Here is a 21965-nt window from a genome sequence, read left to right as displayed (position 1 = left end):
ATTCCTAAAGGCGAGTAATTTGGAGATGAAAATGTGAGATGGCTATCTAGATGGCGTTTGATTAGATAATCTGTTCTCACAAAGGTAGAATTACTGTTTATCCATATGTTTGGAAAGGATGTCACAAACTAATGTCGTACATAAGGCATTCCAAAGAGGTTAAAGTCCAGCATTCCAGGTATTGCCCATTTTAAGTGATCCCATGTTGCTGCATTATCTCCCAGCCAGTGTCCTGTGTCCTTTCCTGATCCAACAAATGTAGACCTCGAAATAAGGAAGCTTCGTTTTCCAGGAAACAGTGCTTCAATGGCTCTTAAAAGGAAACAAAGCTGGAATTATGCAAAGGACAAAAGGTGACTTGGGCTTCAACAGTTTTATATAAGGCAGATTTACAGTGACTGATTTACAATAAGTATTCATCCCAGGGATGTGGACTCCTTTATGGTTAACCAGGTGTATTTTAGCAAAGTTCAAGACATTAGTTTTAAATAATCTTTCTATACAGCTTTGACAACCAATATGTGGCCTTTACTACCAGCTTTAGTTAGTAGATTTTGCCTTAGCTGCATTGGCTTAAATACAATACAGCACTTTCCAGGGATTGGGTTCCTTTAAAAGTGAAATCTCTTGATGTTTTCAAAAATGCAGGCCATGTACTGTTCTGAAAACTTTTTGTAAAGATTTTAGAATGCATTCCTTACTTCCGTGTTGATATGGCCATGGAATATCCATAAAGACTGTGGACATCATAATGTTTCCCCCACTTCTGCACTGCATCCATACAAAGTGTCTTGGAATACATAAGTTTATCAAGAATACCTTCAATAAAGAAATACAAATATCACTTTTAAAGTATATTTCTATTATTAATATTTCCAATCTTTAATGCACATTCATGACTTTCAAGCCTTTTTTTCTCTTTAATGTTTGCACTAAGGCCAGTATTACTATTACAAATCCAAAATGCTACTCTTGGCTGCTGGTTTGAATCATCTTTGCTCTGTGACATTTTCTACTCTTGAGCTTTGCACCCCTGCAGGTAATAACTGAGAACTATGCTCTAAATTTATGAGTTATTATCTGACAAAATGTTGGCAATGGTTACTTAAATCTTCTACTTGATACAAAGTACGAACTCCATTTTAGTTCTGCATATATCTCAAAAACTACTGATAGTGAAAGAAGATCATTACATTATCAGACATAAATAAGGCACTGATAATATTCAGTAATAATTTGTAAAGGGAAAAAAACCAGCTATATAAACCACGCCTTCAACAAAGGCCAAAGTATACCAGTATTTTTTGTAATGTAATGTTCAAACCCTGCCCATAACAACTACATTAATACTACTTTGCATCCTTGTAGCCAATTGCACAGTACTTCATAAACTTTTTGATATTTTGCTTTCTGGTTAAAGTAGATGGACTTACTGGGAGTGAAAGGAGGATAGTTTAAGTCATTCTGCTCACAACCTTTTTTTGAGCCTTTAATGAAGTTGGATACTTCATTCATATCCTGAAAAGGTAAGATGCAGAATGTAATAACATTTCCTCAAGTACATTTTCCTAACAAAATTTTATGTTTTATTCTCTTATCCTTTAAGGAATAATTACTTAGAACTAGTACCATATAATTAGGTGAAAATGATATAACTCTGACACTGACCTGGTCCATTCCTGTTTTAATATAAGTCTCAGTGTTGGACAGCCTTCTAGATGCAGGTGAGCATCATGTCACAAGAGCTACATCTTATCCTTTCACAGAAAGAAATTGCAAGAGGTGTTCATGTATACATTGTGCCTACCTATGAGCAACTCCACACATCTCCCAAGGAAAATGTCTTTGGTATGGAGCGTGTGTTTGGAGAGAAATGCGTTGTTACTTACTTTCTCTCAAAATGCACAAGGTGACTAGATATTCTTAAAAATCACCTTTATAGTACTTTCCAACCCATTACACTTTCAAACTTTGCTGTCTTCTTCCATGAATATTTTATTTGGCAGTGTTGTAAGTGTATTTCTGTGTGCATCCCTCAATGTGCCACAGGAAAAGCATGCATGGAAGAAGAAAGCAAATTCATAATGGAGACATTGTAGTCTAATGACCAATTTGCTTCACTTAAGTTATTTGCTCTCTGTAAGAGCGCTGTGCAGTCTTACACTTCATAGCTTGACTTGACAGAGTCAGCAAAAATAAGTGAGAAAATCTCATTCGATCACACTGTATTGGGTTTGTGTGGCAAGGTTTTGGTAGCAGGGGAGCTACAGGGGTGGCTTCTGTGAGAAGCTGCCAGAAGCTTCCCCATGTCCGATGGGGCCAACGCCAGCCGGCTCCAAGATGGACCCACCCCTGGCCAAGGCCGAGCCCATCAGTGACAGTGGTAGCGCCTCTGGGATAAGGTGTTTAAGAAGGGGGAAAAAAAGTTGTGCAACAGAAAACATCAGCCATAAAGAGGAGTGAGAACATGTGAGAGCAACAACTCTGCAGCCACCAAGGCCAGAGAAGAAGGGGGGCAGGAGGTGCTCCAGGCCCGGAGCAGAGATTCCCCTGCAGCCCGCGGTGCAGCCCATGGTGAGGCAGCTGTGCCCTGCACCCAGGGAGGCCCACGGGGGAGCAGAGACCCACCTGCAGCCCGGGAAGGACCCCACGCCAGAGCAGGGGGATGTGCCCGAAGGAGGCTGGGACCCTGTGGGAAGCCCACACTGGAGCAGGCTCCTGGCAGGACCTGTGGCCCCGTGGAGAGAGGAGCCCACGCTGGAGCAGGTTTGCTGGCAGCACTTATAACCCTGTGGGGGACCCACGCTGGAGCAGTTCGTGAAGAACTGTAGCCGTGGGAAGGACTCACGTTGGAGAAGTTCATGGAGGACTGTCTCCCATGGGAGGGACTCCACACTGGAGCAGGGGAAGAGTGTGAGGAGTCCTCCCCTGAGGAGGAAGGAGCAGCAGAGACAACGGGTGATGAACTGACCACAACCCCCATTCCCTGTTCCCCTGCGTCGCTGGTGGGGAGGAGGGAGAGAAATGGGGAGTGAAGTTGAGCCCAGGAAGAAGGGAGGGGTGGAGGGAAGGTGTTTTAAGATTTTATTTTATTTCTTATTATCCTACTCTGATTTGACTGACAATAAATCAAGTTACATTTCCCAAGTTGAATCTGTTTTGCCTGTGACAGTAACTGGTGAGTGATCTCTGCCTGTCCTTATCTTGACCCACAAGCTTTTCATTATATTTTCTCTCCCCTGTCCAGCTGAGGAGGGGAGTGATAGAGAGACTTTGGTGGGACCCTGATGTCCAGCCAGAGTTAACCCACCACACACATTGCAGCTGAAGAACTGCATTTTGCATACAAGTTAGTTTAAATTTGTTACAGGTTTTTAAAATGCATGGCAAAGTGTTCAGTAGATTCTTGCTTTCTTTCAAAGTATTTATTGACTTTTAACTAAAAGGAAGTAGGAAAAACACAAAAAAAATAAAGAGAGGAAGGCAGTAAGACAGGGATTGAGAAGTTTAAGTACAGATTTCCTTTAAGCACCCACTTTTAGAAGATTTATTACAGGATATTCCTTTAAAAAACTAATCTGGTCAGTCAAAATGGTTCTTAATCTCATCTGATTTCCATGAACTGTACCTAAAATCCACTGTGCCAGATTGTATCTTAGTCCTTTTGTGGGACCATCTGTCTAAGGAGCCTGATTTTTCCAAATCCTTATCTGGAATAGCAATTGCAGATTTGCTAACTGGAAATTCCATGAGCTACTTGGAGCATGGATACATAGATTATATGTATTATACCCTGTATTCAGGACCTGTTTAGCACACACTCACTGAGCAGGTATGCAGGTCTCCAGATATCACCATTTTGAGTACAGGAGGTGCTAGCATTTGCCTTTAGTAATTTTTTTAAGTGTCACTGAACATCCAAAAAGCAGCACACTGAACATTTAAATGCCATGATTAATGATTCAAATTAAAATTTAAAACTCAAATTTGAATTGCAAATTCAACACCAGAAGACATACACATCCTGCATTGATTTCAGGTTAACAATAGTAAACATCGCTTTCAAATCCAATGCAAATTGAATTTGATAAACATCTATCCTTACCTATTTTTAAAAATAAAAATAAAAATGAAAGTTCTGAATAACTTACAATCCAGATCCCATCATATGGCACTATGTTATAAAACAGTTTGCATTCTTCCACCCACCAGCTAGTGCACTCTGGGTTGGTGAAGTCTGGGAACACAGTTTCCCCTGGCCACACCTGCAATATTAAAAGGCAAATAATTAATTAAGCTTTTAATGATATTAAAAAGATCTCATAGAATCATAGAACAGCCCAGGTTGGAAGGGACCTTGAAAGATCATCTAGTCCCACATTTCATGGGAAAGGGAACCCAGATGAGATCATCTAGCGCCCTGTCCAATCACATCTTGAAAACCTCCAGTGATGGGGACTCTACCATGTCCCTGGGGAGGTTGTTCCAGTGATTGATTGTTCTCACTGCAAAAGATTTCCAGTGAAGCTTGTATTCTCCATGTGGCTCCTTGTGAAGAGAGAGGCTCAGTCCTCTGTAGCTGCCTTTTAAGTACTGGAATACTGTTCTCTTCTCTAGGGAAAAAAGACCTAAATCCTTCAGTCTTTTCTCACAGGACAGGTTCTCCATCCCTTTGATGGTCTTTGTTGCCCTCCTTTGGATCCTCTCATCCGTTTGCATCTCTTTTGAATTGTGGGGACCAGAACTGGACACAGTACTGCAGGTGCAGCCTGCCAAGCACTGAGTAGAGTGGGATGCTCACTCCTCTATCTCTGCTAGCAATGCCCCTTGGATGAAGCCCAGGATCCGATTTGCCTTCGTTGCTGACTGCTGACTCATGTTCAGGCTGTTGTCCACCAGGACCCCCACAGTTACCCATCGAGGGCAGTGCTAATATAGTGCTTTGATGAAGATTTTTGAATGATAAACTGCTAGAGTGACAATAGCTTGCATGCATAAAGAAGGTACAAAGAGTATGAGTTTCTTAACTTTGGAGTTTTCAATTGCTTTTCTTTTAAGTCATATAAGGAACAATACATGACAGAAAAATTTCTCAATAGAAATTATAAATTAAAAGCATGATGTGTGAGCTGGCTCTTCAGTCACTACTGAAAATAAACAGGAGTTGGCTGATGAATTGTCCCTTGATCCTTCAAACTACCTTATTTTTCCTTTTTGTTTAATGTAAAAAATTAAAAAAAAAAAATCAAGAAAGCTTGAAAAGTATCATATCCTAAGTGAGACCTTATAAATTTAGTTGTCACTGGCAGGTAATTTTATTGAAAGAAGCAACTTAGAAAATGAGAATTTGAAATGAGCCTCTGACCCAAATTAAACCATAACAGTGACAATAGACCAAGTTTGTATTCATAAAAATGTGATTACCTCCCCAAGTAATGCTGTTACTTCATCTGATTCATTAATCCAGACTTTTTTTGTCTCTCCCCTGACGTGGCTTCCATATGGACTACCATCGACTAGATTTTGTGTGCTAATAGCAGCATCCTAAAAAAAAAAAAAAAACCAAACAAAAAATAAGAAGAATCCAGGATACACTCCATCAATTATTATGGACAACTAGAATGTTAGGCAATAAATGTAATATTTACACAGAATAAGCAAAGTATAATAATAAATGGTTATAATTATAGTAATTACAAGGGAAAAAGAAATAGTTAAGTGCTTACCAATATGATAATATATTTTTGTCCATAGTCATGCATATAAGCTGCAAAATTAGGGAGATCTTTAAACTTCACTTTGTCGTAAGTAAAATCTTTCTTTTCTTCCATATAATCAATATCAGTGGTATGAGCATCCTGAAACAGAAGGGAGTTCAGTTTTAACTTGAGAAGTGATACAAAAAGATTTTGTATATTAGTCCAACACAATTTCTTCTGACAATTCCTGTTTGTCCTATAGTTAATTTTCTGTTGGGACTTTACTGCAGCCTGGCAGAAGAAAGTATGCTGTCAGGACCATTTACAAACAATGTGAATCTCATCTCATACTTACAGCCCTAATTAATGGTACTGACACATCTTTTGTGCCTAGAAAGAGATGCATTTAACATGAACAGAATTTAAATGAATGTGTATATTGGCATCCTTTCAAATAGCCCCTAGACATGTGGCTATTTCATTGCAGTTGCCTGTCTCCAAGAGCTGTCCCCTTAAATCCAAACATTTCTTCCTCAACTCTTAGCTTAATATTAGGATATTTAGGATAGGATATTTAAGCCATCAGGCTAATATAATCTGAAATCCAATTTTAAAAGTTAATTGTACTTTACCTTTGGCTGTCAATTAAGAATAATATATGGTTCCATAATTGTCCACAGGACAATTAAAAAAAATTTCATGGATTAGATAACATGAGAAGATAAGTGGATATAGGTGGAAAATATCACTGAAAAAGTATTACAATAAAGTGCTCAAATAAAACACTGTAATTAAACCCAACCATGTCCTACATTCTGATAATGGGTCTACCATTAAAATGCACAAAAACCTTTGAGACCAGAAGCCTATATATTAGAAATTTACTAATTTAAACTGATGTGAAATGAACCATTGCAGAACACCCTGGTCAGGATCTTTGGGTTATTTCTCCTACAGAGCTCTGCTTTCGCAGGGTTGCTGCCCTCCTCAAACCCCATACTTACGTAAGGGAGTCCAATTGCCCTGTTCCTCTCCACAACTCTCTTCACCTCATCCAGAGACCCGTAATTCCAGCGGCTGAGCTGGAAGCCCAGGCTCCAGTAGGAAGGCAACTCCGGCAGTCCCACGAGCTGCAAGTTGAAAGCAAAAATCCCACACACTGTCAGTGGACACTATGTGTGTCACCTCTGCGCCCATTTCCCTAGATCCATACTCCTATTCATATTTGAATAATATACACTAAGCCTGAGTGTGTGAAATGAGCAGCCCACTCCCAAATGAAATATTTTTCTGTATTTTTCATTTATTTTAAGAAATATGAATATATTAAGACAATGCCCATTCTTTAAAGTGTCACTGAAATCTAAGCAGATCTCCTCAAGTACTAAAGGTATCAATGATATTTTATGACCATAAAATCATGATATATCTGTAGGCACATTATCTACTGTGTAATATTGCCATATGAAAAAGAATTTGTCCTTGGAACACGAGTGAGCCCCAGCAAGGAATAATAAGTTACTCATGTAGACCATCTCTAGCTCCAGTGACCACCGTGTAAATCAGTCAGGCCATACAGACTGATGAATTTAGCAGCTACAGACTTCTTGGATCTCAACCTGCTGCATAGTCTCTGCTCCAGCATCTCCAGCAAAAGTAGTGTTTAAGTTTCAGCTGCCAGCTAAAAATATCTACATCCCAGCTTAACCCCAGCTAGCTATTACTAACGACAGCAGTCACATTAGGGACATACTAACAGTTATTCTTAGTTAAATATATACTGAGTCATATTTTCAGTTAATAGATAACACAGTGAAGACATACTGTCATATAGAGAGGAAAAAAAAAAATCACCAAAAAATCGCAAGCACTTTTAAAAATCTGTTTAATGCAAAATCTCTCTAGCTAAAGGTACCTTCAGGTACTCCTGGACTACTTGCTCTGGAGTGTTCCCCAAGAAGATATAGAAATCAAGGATCCCACCAATGGTTCTGTAGGTCACTGCTGGAGCAGGCTGCACCACGAACTCTGCCAGACAAGAGTGCACAAAACCAGTTCTGAATACCAGTTTATTTGAAAATAACTGTAATTTTCTAAGTGATGATTAGAGAAGTTACTTAAGAAAAAAACACAAAACAGAAACACCCAAGGAAACCAAAACCATTAATTGAACTTGCAATGAAGGGGAAATGTATTCAGATGACTTTTAAATGTCCACTTTTCCATTCCTTTACATCCTACAGAGAAGAGAATCAGAAGAAATCCAATGGCTCAACCTTCTATCTTTAAATTTTTAGTACAACTTTCCACCCTCAAGAGATGTGAAGAGCTCTGTAAAGCATACATAAATGCATGCTTATCTAAAGAGACTAAAGGGCTCAAATATTGCTCACTCCAGATTTAGGCTCTGATTCCAGTGTCCTGCACATCTGCAGAGCTGCACAAGCTTTGGACAGATTTCTGACCTTAAGGTTTCCGGCACAATCTTCAAGTTAACTGTGTGCTACTTACTGCTTATGTCGCGTATGCTAAACACTACAGTTTTGATCCCAGTCCCACAGATCATTTAAAAAGATATTTCACTGCAATGCTCAGAGCTACAGAGAAAGCTTTCTTACCCATGGCATTGCTATTCATTAGGAAAACACCAAAGGAGGCTCCAGTGCTGTCTTCCAAGCACAGGAAGAAAGTTTGAACTCCATATAAGTTATGCATTGCCTGAAGGTATAAAAAAGAAAACCAAGCTGATTAAAATCTAATAACAGTATCTGTTCTGGGATATTTCAACATATATCACAGGTGAACTTGAAACTCCTCAAAATATAGCAAACAACAAAAATTAAAATCTTAAAACTTTCCTACAGGTTTGTTTTCTCTTTCCTGGCATTCTTCTCCTTTATGAGAACATTCTCCTTTAAAACAAAAGTTTCCCCAAACTTATAGATAACATAAGCAAGCAGATATGATGGATCTTCAGGCAAATCTGCCTATACTGCAGCACTATTTCTGGGTAATACCTATGCACATCAAGCAAACAATAGAACTTGAAGGGTGTTTTTATCAGCATTCACCATAGATTAAATTTTACATCTGATCTATATTTTTGTTAATCCTGCAAGGTAGTATTTTTTATGTCTAATCTATGGAAGTAAGAGAGTGCCTTGCTTCTTTTTTATTTCCTTTCTAAGGTTTTTCTCCGTTGTTATTATTAACAACCAAAACCTTATAAATTTTAACAATTGTTGTAATAGTTGTGCTTCTTCCCCTGCAAAAGCAAACTCAGAACAAATTGACAAAGAACAGATCTTGAGCAATTTGAAATTAGCCTAACAATTCTGTTCACTGTTGGTTTAACTTAATGAGTCTACACTCAATAGAGCCATTGAGGTAAGAACTATCTTCAAACCAGAGAAAACAGTGAGAATATGTCTCAATGTAAGGGGTAAAAATTTTAAATTACTCATTAATTACATTTATTGGTCTCACCCCCTAGTTTCTGTTAGTGTATCTGCTATTTCAGCAAAATACTGAAGTGCTCTCTCAAAGTAAAGCCTATCGTTTTTTACTTAATGAAACTGAGGTAATAGAGACAAAAAGTCTTATAATTATCAAAAAAGTGAGTGCCCTAGAAATCGTTTTGGAAAGAGACAGCCATAGAGACTATAGAAACAAATAACTGCTGACAGACATCTTTTACCTTGTAAAGAGACAGCTGTTAAAGAGAACTTTTCCGTCATTTGCCGAGCTACAGGGACGTTAACTCAAGAAGCATGTGTCATCTCTACTGAATGCTGCACACAGCAATGCATTAGCACATGTTGTTATTTACTTTCTTTATCAGTAGAAACTGAAGACTCTCATATATTAATGTTTATCAACTGGTTTTCAACTGCACGTCAACACAAAAATAAAAATATTTATAAAAAGCTGTTCCTCAGGGAACTTCCATCAGTACCATCTAGCCTTTAGTAATAACATGCAGTGCCTGACACGTCTTTGGGGAAAAACTTGATGGACATTATTACTGTGTCTACTGCATAACAGGCTGGGATTACAGAAGTCATCTGCAAAGAATAAGTGTAATAAAACCAGTCCTTACTCCAGAGGGGCCAATATCCCTGCTGAACACGGGCCAGGTTTTCCAGTTAACGTCGTGCCGGTACTGCTTATGCACGTGCTCTCCCACGCCATAAATGTTGCTGCTAGGTAGTTTGATTGATAGCTGTAAAAACTGGTCAGCATACTGCAGAGGTCCTATGGTAGTATCAAATCTGATGAAACAATTTAAAAAAAAAAAAAAAGTATTTCACCAAGAATTGCTGCAATAATTGTTTCTTCTCCTTTCAGTTAGAGCTGGGTAATGGGTTCAGGTCTCCATATAGAGACTTGAAGGGCAGGGAGGCAGGATGGTGTGGGGCTGGAGCAGAGTGACCCTTGCACAGATGAGGAGATGAGCAGTGCCCATTGACCCTACAGAAATCTCTCATACAAGTGGCCTGTTTTCAAGGGTACATCTGCACACCCCTCTTCCACCAAAGCTTCCCACCCTACAGCTGTTGCACCAAATCCTGAACCCACTCTCCGTGGCCACTCCCAGTTATGGGGCAGATGGAGAATTTCTGTGGGTGGACAGAAACACAAAAATAATCCCCTCCATCCATCAGATTTTGCAAATCAATTGCAGCTTTTGCTTGCCAGGGAGAACAAACAAGACCCACTCTCAGGTCCTGCTAGGCCAGTCACTACAGGGAAAGGCAGACTACGGCTCTCAAATAAACAGAGAGTAGATGAGCACAGATTAAAGTGATAATGTGACCCTCAGCATGGTTCAAATCCCATTTCATGGCTATCACATCTCCTGTAGCGAATTCAACATAAAGCAACTGCTAAGCTTTTTAAGGAACGTGAAGTTGGTGGTGTTGCAAATAGATGCAGAGACTACTGCACAAAGAGAACAGGCAGAGATCAATATTCCTCCTTTACATCTATTAGCAAAACACACAGTAACAGTCAATTTCATTAATGAATTTTCTTCTGTTAATTTAATTTTGCACCTTTTACCACTCCCTTGCGTTACAATTCATGTTCCAAACAAGGATTACGTGAGATTTAAATACTTAGAAAAAACCTAATTTCATTTCTTGTTTCTACAGGGAGGACTCAGGAAATGGTGGGGAAATCAGAGTGGTGCTGAGGAGGGAGCAGGGGGAGGCAGCCCGATTCCTGCCATGGGGAGCACGAACGAGCAGCTCACTGCAAGGCACAGGACTCATGGATTCGCCCTCCTTCCTTTAGCTCTGCTGAGCTGTTGCAGCTGTAACGGTGAACCAGGCTCTAGACTCTCCTGACCAGCAAAGCTTCAGGTTGTGACCCCACCTGCGGTCCCCAATGGTGCCAAAAAGCCCTCATCGGGCAGCTTGGGCATCCTCCCTCCTGATGGATGGAGGCCACCATCTGTAGGGAACCTTTTCCACAGCCAAGTGTGTGCCCACAACACTACCAACATGTTTGACAACAATTTTGGGATTCTGATCATATTAATCTTAGTGATACAATTAAATATCTCCCTAAGAAGCCAAGTGCAGAGGAATGGTTGAACTGCTTTGCATTTCCTAAATGATCTTCAAGGTCCTTTCCAACCTAGATGATTCTGTGATTCTGTGACTATCTCGCCCATCTGCTCACAAACTGTACTGAAACCTGCTTTCTTGGGCAGGGGGAAGTCTGTCTTTCCAATGAAATGATGGCAGTCTTTCAGGTTTTCTTGCAAATTATGACGCTAATAGGTCTATCAGAACTCTAACTCTTTTGAGGGGCTCAAGTGTAACAGATGATGATGGAAGGTCCCAAGCTTTATAACTATCTGGATAATTAGGATTTTTGTAATGAACTGCAATAAAAATATTGGCCCTCACTCTTCCTTTTCCAAAGAGGCCCCCAGGTTGCTTGGTTGTTTAAGAGTTGGGGGAAAGCACGCCTCTTGTTGAAAACATATTCCCTTACCAAGGATTTATCTCTGAGGGACTACCTATCCCAAGCTAACAACAGCTTCCCTTAAGGTACTCAGAGTCAAGCATCATTGTAATTTTTTCCTTTACAGACAGAAATGCAACGACTTTTATCAAATTAAACAACAGCCTAAGGAAAAGGCAAACTACCTTCCAGAGTGCTGCCTCAACGTGGTTCTATTGGATGAGGTTTCTTATTCCCTCCCCGTATACCTGTTTAAGCAGTCATGCACTACTGAATACCAAGTCCATCTTTTGTGCTCTCTATAATTGCAAATCAATCACTGTAGGGGATTCTAAGCAAGAAAACAATACTAATAAGAGCACAAAAGTAATCGCTAATTAATTAAACTTGAAGCGTTGATAATCCAACTGGCCTAGCACTCTGGCAGGTAATCATTCTTGGACTGATTTCATAAGCAGCTTCATCCTGACACTTCCCCTTCTAATGGGTCTCAAAGCCATGCCGTTAGGTTTGTAGGCTTGTTTTACTTATTTAGTTTTAGAACCTAAATGGGATGATAGCATGCAATCTACAAGTCCCTCAAATATGTTACTTACAGCACTGCATGACCAGCTTATCAGTGGCCTGCACCACCTACTCTTGGATATCACAGGTCTAAAGGGCAACCTGGTTTTGGTGATTCAGAGCTGCTGCATGATTGTCACAAATAAGATAAAAGATGCATGAAGAGTGTTCCCATACAATTTGAGGCACTGGCAGGGACTCCTTTGGATAATAAAATTTCCCCAAATTGATGGAACAGAGTAGCTGTAAAGATTTCCCTAATATTGGGGGAAAGCAAACAGAACCAGACCTAAAACCTTTCAGACAGAGCTCTCCATATCACAGAATTTGTTTCCAAAGGCCTCACAAGAGACCTTGCAGAACATCCATCAGTCAGAAGAAGAGACGAAGCAGCTGACATGTCCAAGAGGGCACCTCACACATGGTGTCTTGGACATACATTGCTTGTGTGGCAACGTGGCCTTTCAGAGAAAACCAGCGGCATCCATGTCAGTCAGTAGAAGCACCACCGTTACTTACAGCACTCTACCGTTGCTCACTCTGGTCACCACGATGCCGAAGGGGTTCTGCTTCACATCCACTTTGTAGTTTAGATTGGAGGCTGCAGATCCAGTGAAAGGTTGCACATGCTCATGAGGAACTTCAAATCTTTGTTTTTTAGGATCAGTGATCTGTACACATTTAAACAACTGAAGTGTTGGGCCTTTAAAAACTAATGTCGAATTCAAACATTTTCCAGCATTAACACATATTTCTCACCTAGGATATTCCAACCCCTATCCCAGTCTCTTCTGCCTTCATTGTTATTCACTTTCAATTTTCATCATTCATTCTCAGCCATTTCTCTCATAATACTTGACGCTGTGTTTCCCTTGCTCAGCAGGAACCCATGGCAAGAGGAAGGTCTCCCACAGCAGAAGCCTTGCTCAACCCCAGAACCCATCGATATCCCACATTCATGACATGGACTGTTGAGTTTTCCTTAGAGAACAGAAATCATTGCAAGAGCTAACATCTCCTGTCAAAATGATTGAGAGACAGCCAGGCCCTAAATAAACAGTAAGTAAATATATTTATCCCCAGAATTTTCTGATGATGAGGAAAAAAGGTAGATAATATAAAAGTCGAGCTTTTCAAAGGTCTCAGTAATTTTTCATACAGAAATCCTACTGTGCTAAACGCTTGTTAACTTGATGCATTGCAACACAGAGAGGACAAAGAAAGGAGGAGAGGATCACTTCAGTAGGAGTCATGGGAGTGCATCAGAGGGATTAATCCAGCCCTCCTAATCACACTGCACACTGACAGCCAGCCTAAAATCTTGCTCAGAACGCGAACCTTAAAACAGCATAGATAAAAGATTAACCTTGAACCGGAAACGATTTGGTGTCTGATACTCTCCTGTGAGGAGGACAGTGTTGGTATCCTTTCCAAAGAGGGAAGGTGATGGCAGCCTTGTTAATGTAGTCTCGAATCCTTGGGAAAAAACACATCGCAATGTTATTGTGTTGAATCAGACATCAGCAGATGCATAAACTGGGGAGTTCAGCCTGCAGCTTACCTGCCTTAGTTGATCTTGTTGACCCATCCACTTTGTACCCATGGTTTGAAGGGAAAAAACACCAGGGCACACTGATATCACTCTTGGGACTCCAGCAGCAGCCACGCAGGGTGCAGGTGCTCTGATTTAAGGACATCAGGGGCACAAATGAGCTGATTTTACACAAATAAATCCTCTATACTGAAACAGTTAAAATGCACAGGGAGTGCATTTTACCCCAAATACCAGAAACCTTAATAATAACTGCAATCAGACCAACTCCCTCTCTGAAACTCCACTGAGTTAATTCAACAGCACAGAACACACTAAATTGAAAGGATTATTTTCTGGATTTCAGAGTAGAAACTTGCTTATTAGACACTCATTCTTTCTTAAAACCAAAAGATCCACAGGCAAAATGAACATTTAAAAAGAATTTTTGAAGCATTTGAGCTGACAGATGCAGTTTATTCTAACCCAAAATCACACACTGGAGGGGAGGTAAAAGTTACAGTTGGCTTAACATCTGGTAAACATCTGGTTAAACACCTACACATGCATAATTGATCATTATGTTTAATATTTACATTTTAATGTAATTTTTCAGTATCAGAAATGTTCAGATTGATTCTGCAGAACCTCAAATTGAGATAAATAAACTTTTTTTTCAAAAAATACCAAGCAAATAAACCTATTCTTTAAAGTATATCTGTCAGTGTAGTGGCACCAACCTTTACACTACCTTTCAGTAGTCTAATAAGCTACAGTACCTTTGCTTTGCTGTTAGAAATTAACTTATTCATGCACTGTTTGCATGAGTTTTATGTTTGAAGATAAGATTTGGGTAATACATCACTATGTTTCCACACATTTTCTCACATTAAATACCCAACTCATTTCTCAGGGCAAAGGGCAGCAGTAATACAACAAGCTTCTCTGAGGACAAAGAGCAGTGTCCATAAGTGATCTCAGGTATCCAAATCCAACATGCAGATCTTCAAGACCTTTCCCTCCACCTGCCCACTAACAGAAGCTGTTTCTGCCTTCATCTGATTGTGCTCAAATATTTCTGGTGCTTGTGCCATGCTTATTTAAAATATCCTGCAGCTTGAAACAGGTGGAGATGGTCCAAAATCCTTATTGCTTCTGTCCTTGGTGGCACTTGGTTTTGGGTTATAGAGCCCAACCTGGTTGGTGCAGGTCAAATGCTTTTCTCAGTCTCTGAACAGAGCAAAAATAAGTCAGCTCCAGCCCAGAAATCGTGCAAGTGTTGAAGGAAAGCACAGAGGGAGCTCACAGAATCACTGGCTTGAGAAGTCAGTGCATTTATTTAGTAGCAATTGCTCAGCGCACAGAAATCTCTGCAAAACTACCCAAGATAAAACCTAGATTCACCAAACAGATAAATGGTTGTCTCTCTGTCATGGACTCATCACATCAGAAAACATGTCTGCTGTCATTTTCATCAGGTTTCAAGCAAAAAACGTGATTGGAGGAGAGATATAGTGACTCATTTTCTGCCGCATTGATCCGGGAATCAATGCACTTCCTAAAGCTGTGAAAAATCCATGCTCACTTTCCACCTCCCCAGTTCCAATGATGAGAGCTCCCTATTTTCTGTTTTATAAACTATTTCAGAGTAAATGAGAAGAAGCACCAATCCTCTCCAAGATTGCAGAGAACACAGCTTTGCTCCCTTACTTCATTACTTCCTTTCCTTCCTACATAGGGGAATATCCTAAATACCCAAGAACAGAGTTGGTTCCTCCATCTTCTTATCCCTTCCTAGCCCAGGGACTATCCCATACAACTCAGAATAGCTTGAACAACAGATTTTCCTAAGTCTGGTAGTTCAAGCATCTAAGTTTCCAACTTCATAAGCATGCTTTTCTTTTTCCCCAGCTACATCTCATGAACACTTGTTGACTACTTTCAGCAGTTATTTTACAGTCCAGTGATACTCTCCTAGCTAGATCTTATTCTAGTGAATTTGTAAGGTAGAGCTCTGTATTTTCGTGGCACATTGAGCCTGCTGCATAAGGAAGTAAATACAGAAGTGCAGATCGGTTACGCCTGACAAGAGGAAAAGAGCAGAGTTCATCCAAAGACACTGGAGAGGTTGTTATAAAAGCTGTCATTTAGTGTAAACAAAGGCGTGAGCTGATCACAGCCTCTGAGCTATAAAACCAGCGTAATAGATACCAATACCCATTAAAGCCAAAGAGAAAGTCAAAGCTTAATTAGAAATAATCTTGGATACAAGGAAACAGTTTACACTGGGATACAGTATGAGATGGCTTCTGAACACTGAACTGAGCACCAAGGATTAACAGAATAGCTTGTCTATGTGCTGAACTAAAATGTTTCTCTTCTGTGCACCCAAACAAACCTCTGCCAGCAGGATATTTGGGGAAAAAACCACACAAACCAAAACAAAAAACAACAATACACCTTTCCCCCAAGCTGTCAGAGGTGTCAGTCCAATAATGGACTGCACTAGCTCTGCTCATGGTAGTTATTTTTTTTACTGGTGTGTTGTTCTTGTCTAATCAAACTTCATGGCATTTTTCCATAGCACTGAATAGTTAATAAATATCTACTTTCTTTCAGCATGTCTGTCATCGTCAGCCCTGTGATCAGTTAATAAATATCTATTTGCTTTCCATACTTCTATCCTCTGCAATCCTCCTCATTTTCTGGCTTCCTCTAGGACATCTTCAGTCAAGAAAGAAATCAAGACAGACACTAACCTGCTATATGAGCTTAGGCAAATCATAATTTTCCCAGCTGCTGTATATTCTGAAAACCATTAATGGAAACCACTACAGAAGAGTTATGTTATTCCAAGCAGGTACCTGTAGTTTTACAGCTCTGCTGGCTGACGTAGTAGAATAGCGTGAAGAAGGACAACCAAAATGCCTCCAGGAGAAAAGTTATACAGGAAAGAATGGACACACTGGGGTGGGACTCTGGCTTGTGTCAGGCAGGCACCTAACAGCTTTTCTCAAGGCACAGGCTAAAGGGGATATTTATCTCTGATCCTGTGAAATCTGCTGCCTAGTCTTCACAAAGGAAAGAACTGCTTCAGCAATCATTTATTATACCTCTAAATCCAGAGCAGGTACCCCAATGTTCAAATCTGCATCTGGCCCTACTTATAATTTGATTATTTTTAATCAAATATCTGTGATTCTGTAATCAGTGATGGTAAAAATGCAAGGGTAGACTTACAATAAGGCTTACAGTTAGACCAAAACTATTTCCCTCACTCTATGATGAGTGCAGCACTTAATGCGGGGTGACTGTTTCAAAGGCAGTAATTAAAGATTAAAGTGATCTGCGTGACTGCTCCTACCATGGTGTGCTTGCTCCTGGGGGGGTGAAGGAACCAAAAGAGTAGAGGAACAGGCTGTGATTTGAGCCTTTACTAACCTGTTCGCCCACAGACTTTATTGAACTATACATCATAACAAAACCCATGGCATGACAGAGGCTTTAACAACTGTCACTTCTGGAATTAGACTGGGAATTTCTTCAGAGATTGAGACAGCTGGTAAATAATTTTTTATACCTCTGTGAATGTCATAAACATCACACATAATAATATATTCAGTATTATTAATCCTAAAATGCCCCCCCCCCAGACCAAAGAAACGTATCAGGCATCCACCAGCTTCCATCAGAAAATGAGAACATCCATCGTAAAGGTGAAAAACAATAATAATAATATTAAAAAAAAATAATAGCCTTTTAAGGCCAACCACTATAAAAATGTTCTGAATGTGAAAGCACTGAAAAATTCAGATAATTTTCACTGGGAATCTTAACTCATAGATTCTTAAGCCAAAAGGTCGTTCCTAAACTCTGTGCTTTCCCAGATAAGAGACACCGCCACAAAGAAAGGAAGACACTGAGATTCAAATAGGTTCCGAAAGGAAACTGTGACCATGTCTCTCATATTACAAAAGTCTTGTGCATCTGGGCAAAATGCATCTTCACCTGCTATTTCTGACCTATTGTAAATGCTAGTACTTGACCATCAAAACTATTCAGGCCACTTGTTAAAAGTAAAGAGTGACTTTTTTTAACCACTTGATGTCCGACTAATTTTGTTTCCACCTATCCCAAAACCAAACTGCTGGGGAGTACGTTGGCAGTGGTCTTCAACCTTTGACAGCAAACTGCTACAGTGGCTAGAAAAATCAGCCCTTCTGTCAATGGGCTGAAATGGGGTATACAGGAATTTCACTTCCCTGCAATACAATCAGTCAATCACAGATTAAACAAGGTTAAGAAAACAACTGAAATAGTACAGACAAGTTACATTTGTGTAATTAAGCATGAGGTTTTACAGGATAAAGCCTATTTTCTAATTTTTTCTAGAATGTTTTCAGACCTTGGTTGCTATTTGATCCGGGATGCAGTCGATTCTCTCTGCTATTATGATGTTCGGACATACTGGCAAAAACTCTGTTAGGGAAATAAATTAATGGGTTATTACCAGGATTTCAAAAATGTAGGTATAACTTGATTACCTCTTAACTCAGTAACTGCTTCTGCTGGCTGTTTCTTACCATCTTGAAACTCTAACCATTAATATAGATACAAATGAGTGTAAATTATAGATAGTGTGATTTATTTTTACTTTTGAAAAACTGCACACAACTATTTCAGATAAAGGTAGGCCAATTTCAATTTAAAATTTCTGAACATATGGGTGATATTGATACTTTTATTTCTTAAAGTATATGTTAATCCAAACTTTGGAAAGTCCTGTAGCTCAGTATGCATTGCTTAGTGTGAAAATACATGCCAAATTAAAATTGGAAGGACATTTCTTCTTCCTAAATGGTACTGTGCTGCTGCTCTCACAGGTGCTCCTTCCCCTCAAATACTGGTCTTCCACAGCAGCCTGAATTAGAGCCTCTGGTAAAAGCACCTTAAAGCTCCATCAAGATGCTCCATTAGATTTCAGGTTTGTCAGACCAAATTTAAGGTGACCTCTTGGCAACTTTAGCTGACAAACGGCTACCCAGTGGTTGTTTTCAGTGTCTCCCAACACTGAAAGTTACTTTACATATCTGGAACACTGTGTATGTTTGGAATGAGAACTGTGAAGTGTAGAAACCTTGTCTCAGGCTGAGATGAACACAAATAAACAGCCTCCCCTGTTTGCATTATCTCTAATATATGCACTTGTACTTTTTGCTCAGGCAGACTCCTACTCATCTTCTAACAGAAACAGGCAGAAGAGATACAGATATTAGTCTGTCTGGGCAGTTTTACTAAAACACCAAAGTGTTTTGTATAAGCAATTATTTTTATTTTATGCCATTTTCACCTCCAAATTTTTGCTTCAATCCCTGTGTGTAAATGGGGTTACTCACACAAAATGAAACTGTAAGTAAAGCGGAGTGCTCTATATCACATCCCTGTAAGACAAGTGATTTCTAAAGTACTAATACATTAGGAAGAAACATTATAAGTTTTTATGGTTATAATGTATGTTCCACACAATTTGGCTGCTCCCACATAGTCTCCCTGCTACCTGTTCTTTTTTTCAGTGGTTTTTTTTTTTTAAATTCAAAAATTCTGAAATCACACCAGTTCTATGTTTATGAAACAAGTCCAGTCTTGGGAGGAAGCGATATAAGTTTTTTTCATGACAATACATTCTGAGTCATGACATTTATTATGTTCATAACTGATAGCTTTATCCATATCTTTTTTAGGAAGGATTGACCATCATTGGGTAATGATAAGAACATAACAGAAACACTAAGAGTCAGTAATTCACAGTGATTTTTTTTTTTTTAACAGCTAACTAACTTATAGTGATTTTTTTTTTCTCATTTGAATGTCCACGTTCATGAAAAGCCTGAATCCAACAGTGCCAGAAATGATGCCAACAGTTAGTTCCTAAAGCTCTGTGGTATTTACAATAGTCTCAGCAAGCCGAGCTGAGCAGTTCCCACTCAGGGTTTTCACGCTGGTCCTACAGCAGCAGTGGGAAGTACTTACCTCTAGTTTTGATTCCGGATTGTCCTGATGCTAAAAGCCCAATGAGGACACAGGCTACGATCGCCACCAGGCACAAGAGGACAATCAGGGTGATCTCCAGCCCACTGAACTTCCTCTTGCCCATCTAGACCCAGAGAAACACCAATGGTGTAAGGAAAGCATAAGTAACAGCTTTGAAAACTCTATAAATTACATTACTAATTTATTAAATTAAGAAAATGTTGAAATTATTCAGGTTTTAAACCACCTCCCCTAATCCCAGGGTTTAAATAACACACTACTTAAGGACTACATGCAATAAATCTCCAATTCAGGACAAGTCACACAGCACAGATTACTGTATTATTACACTAGTGGGCAATCACTGACAAATGTATTTCGTTCCCTGCAAACCACTTTATACATAAAGAACAATTTTCTCCTGCGATTAACTATGGAGTTTTGTACATGTTACTGAAATTCATGAAACAGAAAACAAAATCCTCTTCCCCTGTTTTTTTCCTTTTTTTTTTTTTTTTAAATATTCTTTCTGTTTTTAGAACAAACACAAACTATATCCTGTTTTATAAGGGAGGATGCTGATTTGTTAAAAACATACTTGACATAACCTCTAATGAGCTCTGATTGCTTGTCTGTGACACTTGGAAAAGGCAAGACATAGGTAACAGGGTAAGTTACTTATTTGTAAAGCAGAAGAATAATGCATATAAGCCCACTAGTTGCTGCTGAAATCACAACTGAAATGAGGGAGAGTAGGTAGGTGGAGTCAGTGCCTTAAAATGCTGTTTAAACCTCATGTTTTTCCCAGTATTGCTTTTTTTATGGGGCACAGTGGAGCAAGGCGTGCTGCGCCAAGGGGGCTGTGCTGGCTGCAGAGCCAGTGCTCAGCCCTGTGTGAAGAGCAACACGGTACCATTAACACTGAACTGTGCACCAGTAATAAAACTAATTAAAACTAATCTCCAGCATCCAGATCAATATACATTGGCAGTTGCTACTGCATTAAACATTTGGTTAAGAACATTTAACCTTATAAAAGAGCCTTAAATACAGAGAAATTAGTTCTTTTTAGTTAAAGCAAGAAAGTATGAGAATACACGTGCATTGCACTGGCACATCAAAACACTTTTACATGTTTTAGTGGTGACCCAAAGGATTGAAAAACACTTTAGAAGAAGCTTTTTTTTTTTTTTTGCTTTTTTTTTTTTGAAATAACAGTTCAAATCTATTGTATATTCTTGCCTCTCATTTCTTCCAAGTATAACCCATCACCCTACCTGCACCCTTATTCATGGAAATCCCACAGCCACAGGAATGAACGAAGAGCAAAAGCCCTGTTGTGGTTTAACCTGGCAGGCAACTAAACCCTACACAGGTGCTCGCTCACTCCCCGCAGCGGGATGGGAGACATAATCTCGAAAAAGGTAAAACTCGTAGGTTGAGATAAGGACAATTTAATAGGACAGAAAAGGAAGGGTAAATAATAATAATGATAAAAGAATATACAAACGATGCACAATGCAATGGCTCATCACACGCTGACTGATGCCCAGCCAGTCCCTGAGCAGTGGGCCAACACCCCCCGGCCAACACTCCCCTGTTTTATTGTTCAGCATGATCCTGTATGGTCTGGGGTATCCCCTTGGGAAGTTGGGGTCAGCTGTGTCCCCTCCCAGCTCCCTGTGCACCCCCAGCCTCCTCACTGGCAGTGCAGCATGAGAAGCTGAAAAGTCCTTGACTTAGTGTAAGCACTGCTCAGCAACCACTAAACCATCAGCATGTTATCAACATTATTCTCATCGTAAACCCAAAACACAGTACTCTACCAGCTACTTATAAGAAAATTAACTCTATCCCACCTATACCAGGATGTGCTCCATCAACAGTCCCCAGAAGAGTAAAGCTAGTACTTTTAAGTGCTTTTCAATATGGTGATTAGTAAAGAAGCTTTTGTAAATAACAGTGTTATTCACAGTTTTTCCATCAATATAAAAATTTGTGGCCATTCTTAATATCATGTTTATTGTTACTCCCCCAGGGAATATTGTATTTAGGGTCTGAATCTACACTGTATATTGAAAAGCATACATCTTAAAGTCTATTCCTCATGATGAGAAAATGACACTCCAGCAGTTCCTCTCCTGAGTTCCCTCTAACATTGCCTGAAT

General features: G+C 39.6%; 1 protein-coding gene across 1 annotated transcript in view; it reads right to left on the bottom strand.

Annotated features, from left to right (window-relative positions):
* SI (sucrase-isomaltase) overlaps positions 1 to 19972 on the bottom strand; it is a 52343-nt gene extending 32371 nt beyond the window's left edge. The window contains exons 1-15 of the mRNA XM_074834610.1: positions 19798 to 19972; positions 18173 to 18246; positions 13798 to 13918; positions 13603 to 13712; positions 12756 to 12907; positions 9799 to 9970; positions 8318 to 8417; positions 7615 to 7727; positions 6704 to 6829; positions 5727 to 5858; positions 5425 to 5544; positions 4152 to 4265; positions 1434 to 1518; positions 702 to 819; positions 141 to 312 (exon numbers count right to left, since the gene is read on the bottom strand). Of these exons, the coding sequence (XP_074690711.1) occupies positions 141 to 312; positions 702 to 819; positions 1434 to 1518; positions 4152 to 4265; positions 5425 to 5544; positions 5727 to 5858; positions 6704 to 6829; positions 7615 to 7727; positions 8318 to 8417; positions 9799 to 9970; positions 12756 to 12907; positions 13603 to 13712; positions 13798 to 13918; positions 18173 to 18246; positions 19798 to 19921 (1833 nt within the window). The 5' untranslated portion in view covers positions 19922 to 19972. The remainder of the gene's footprint in view (positions 1 to 140; positions 313 to 701; positions 820 to 1433; positions 1519 to 4151; positions 4266 to 5424; positions 5545 to 5726; positions 5859 to 6703; positions 6830 to 7614; positions 7728 to 8317; positions 8418 to 9798; positions 9971 to 12755; positions 12908 to 13602; positions 13713 to 13797; positions 13919 to 18172; positions 18247 to 19797) is intronic.
* Positions 19973 to 21965: the final 1993 nt, after the last annotated feature.

This window comes from Strix aluco, chromosome 9, assembly GCF_031877795.1.
Source record: "Strix aluco isolate bStrAlu1 chromosome 9, bStrAlu1.hap1, whole genome shotgun sequence".
Taxonomy (NCBI): Eukaryota; Metazoa; Chordata; class Aves; order Strigiformes; family Strigidae; genus Strix; species Strix aluco.
The sequence above is the reverse complement of the archived record's forward strand: the minus strand, read 5'-3'. Positions and strand labels throughout refer to the sequence as shown.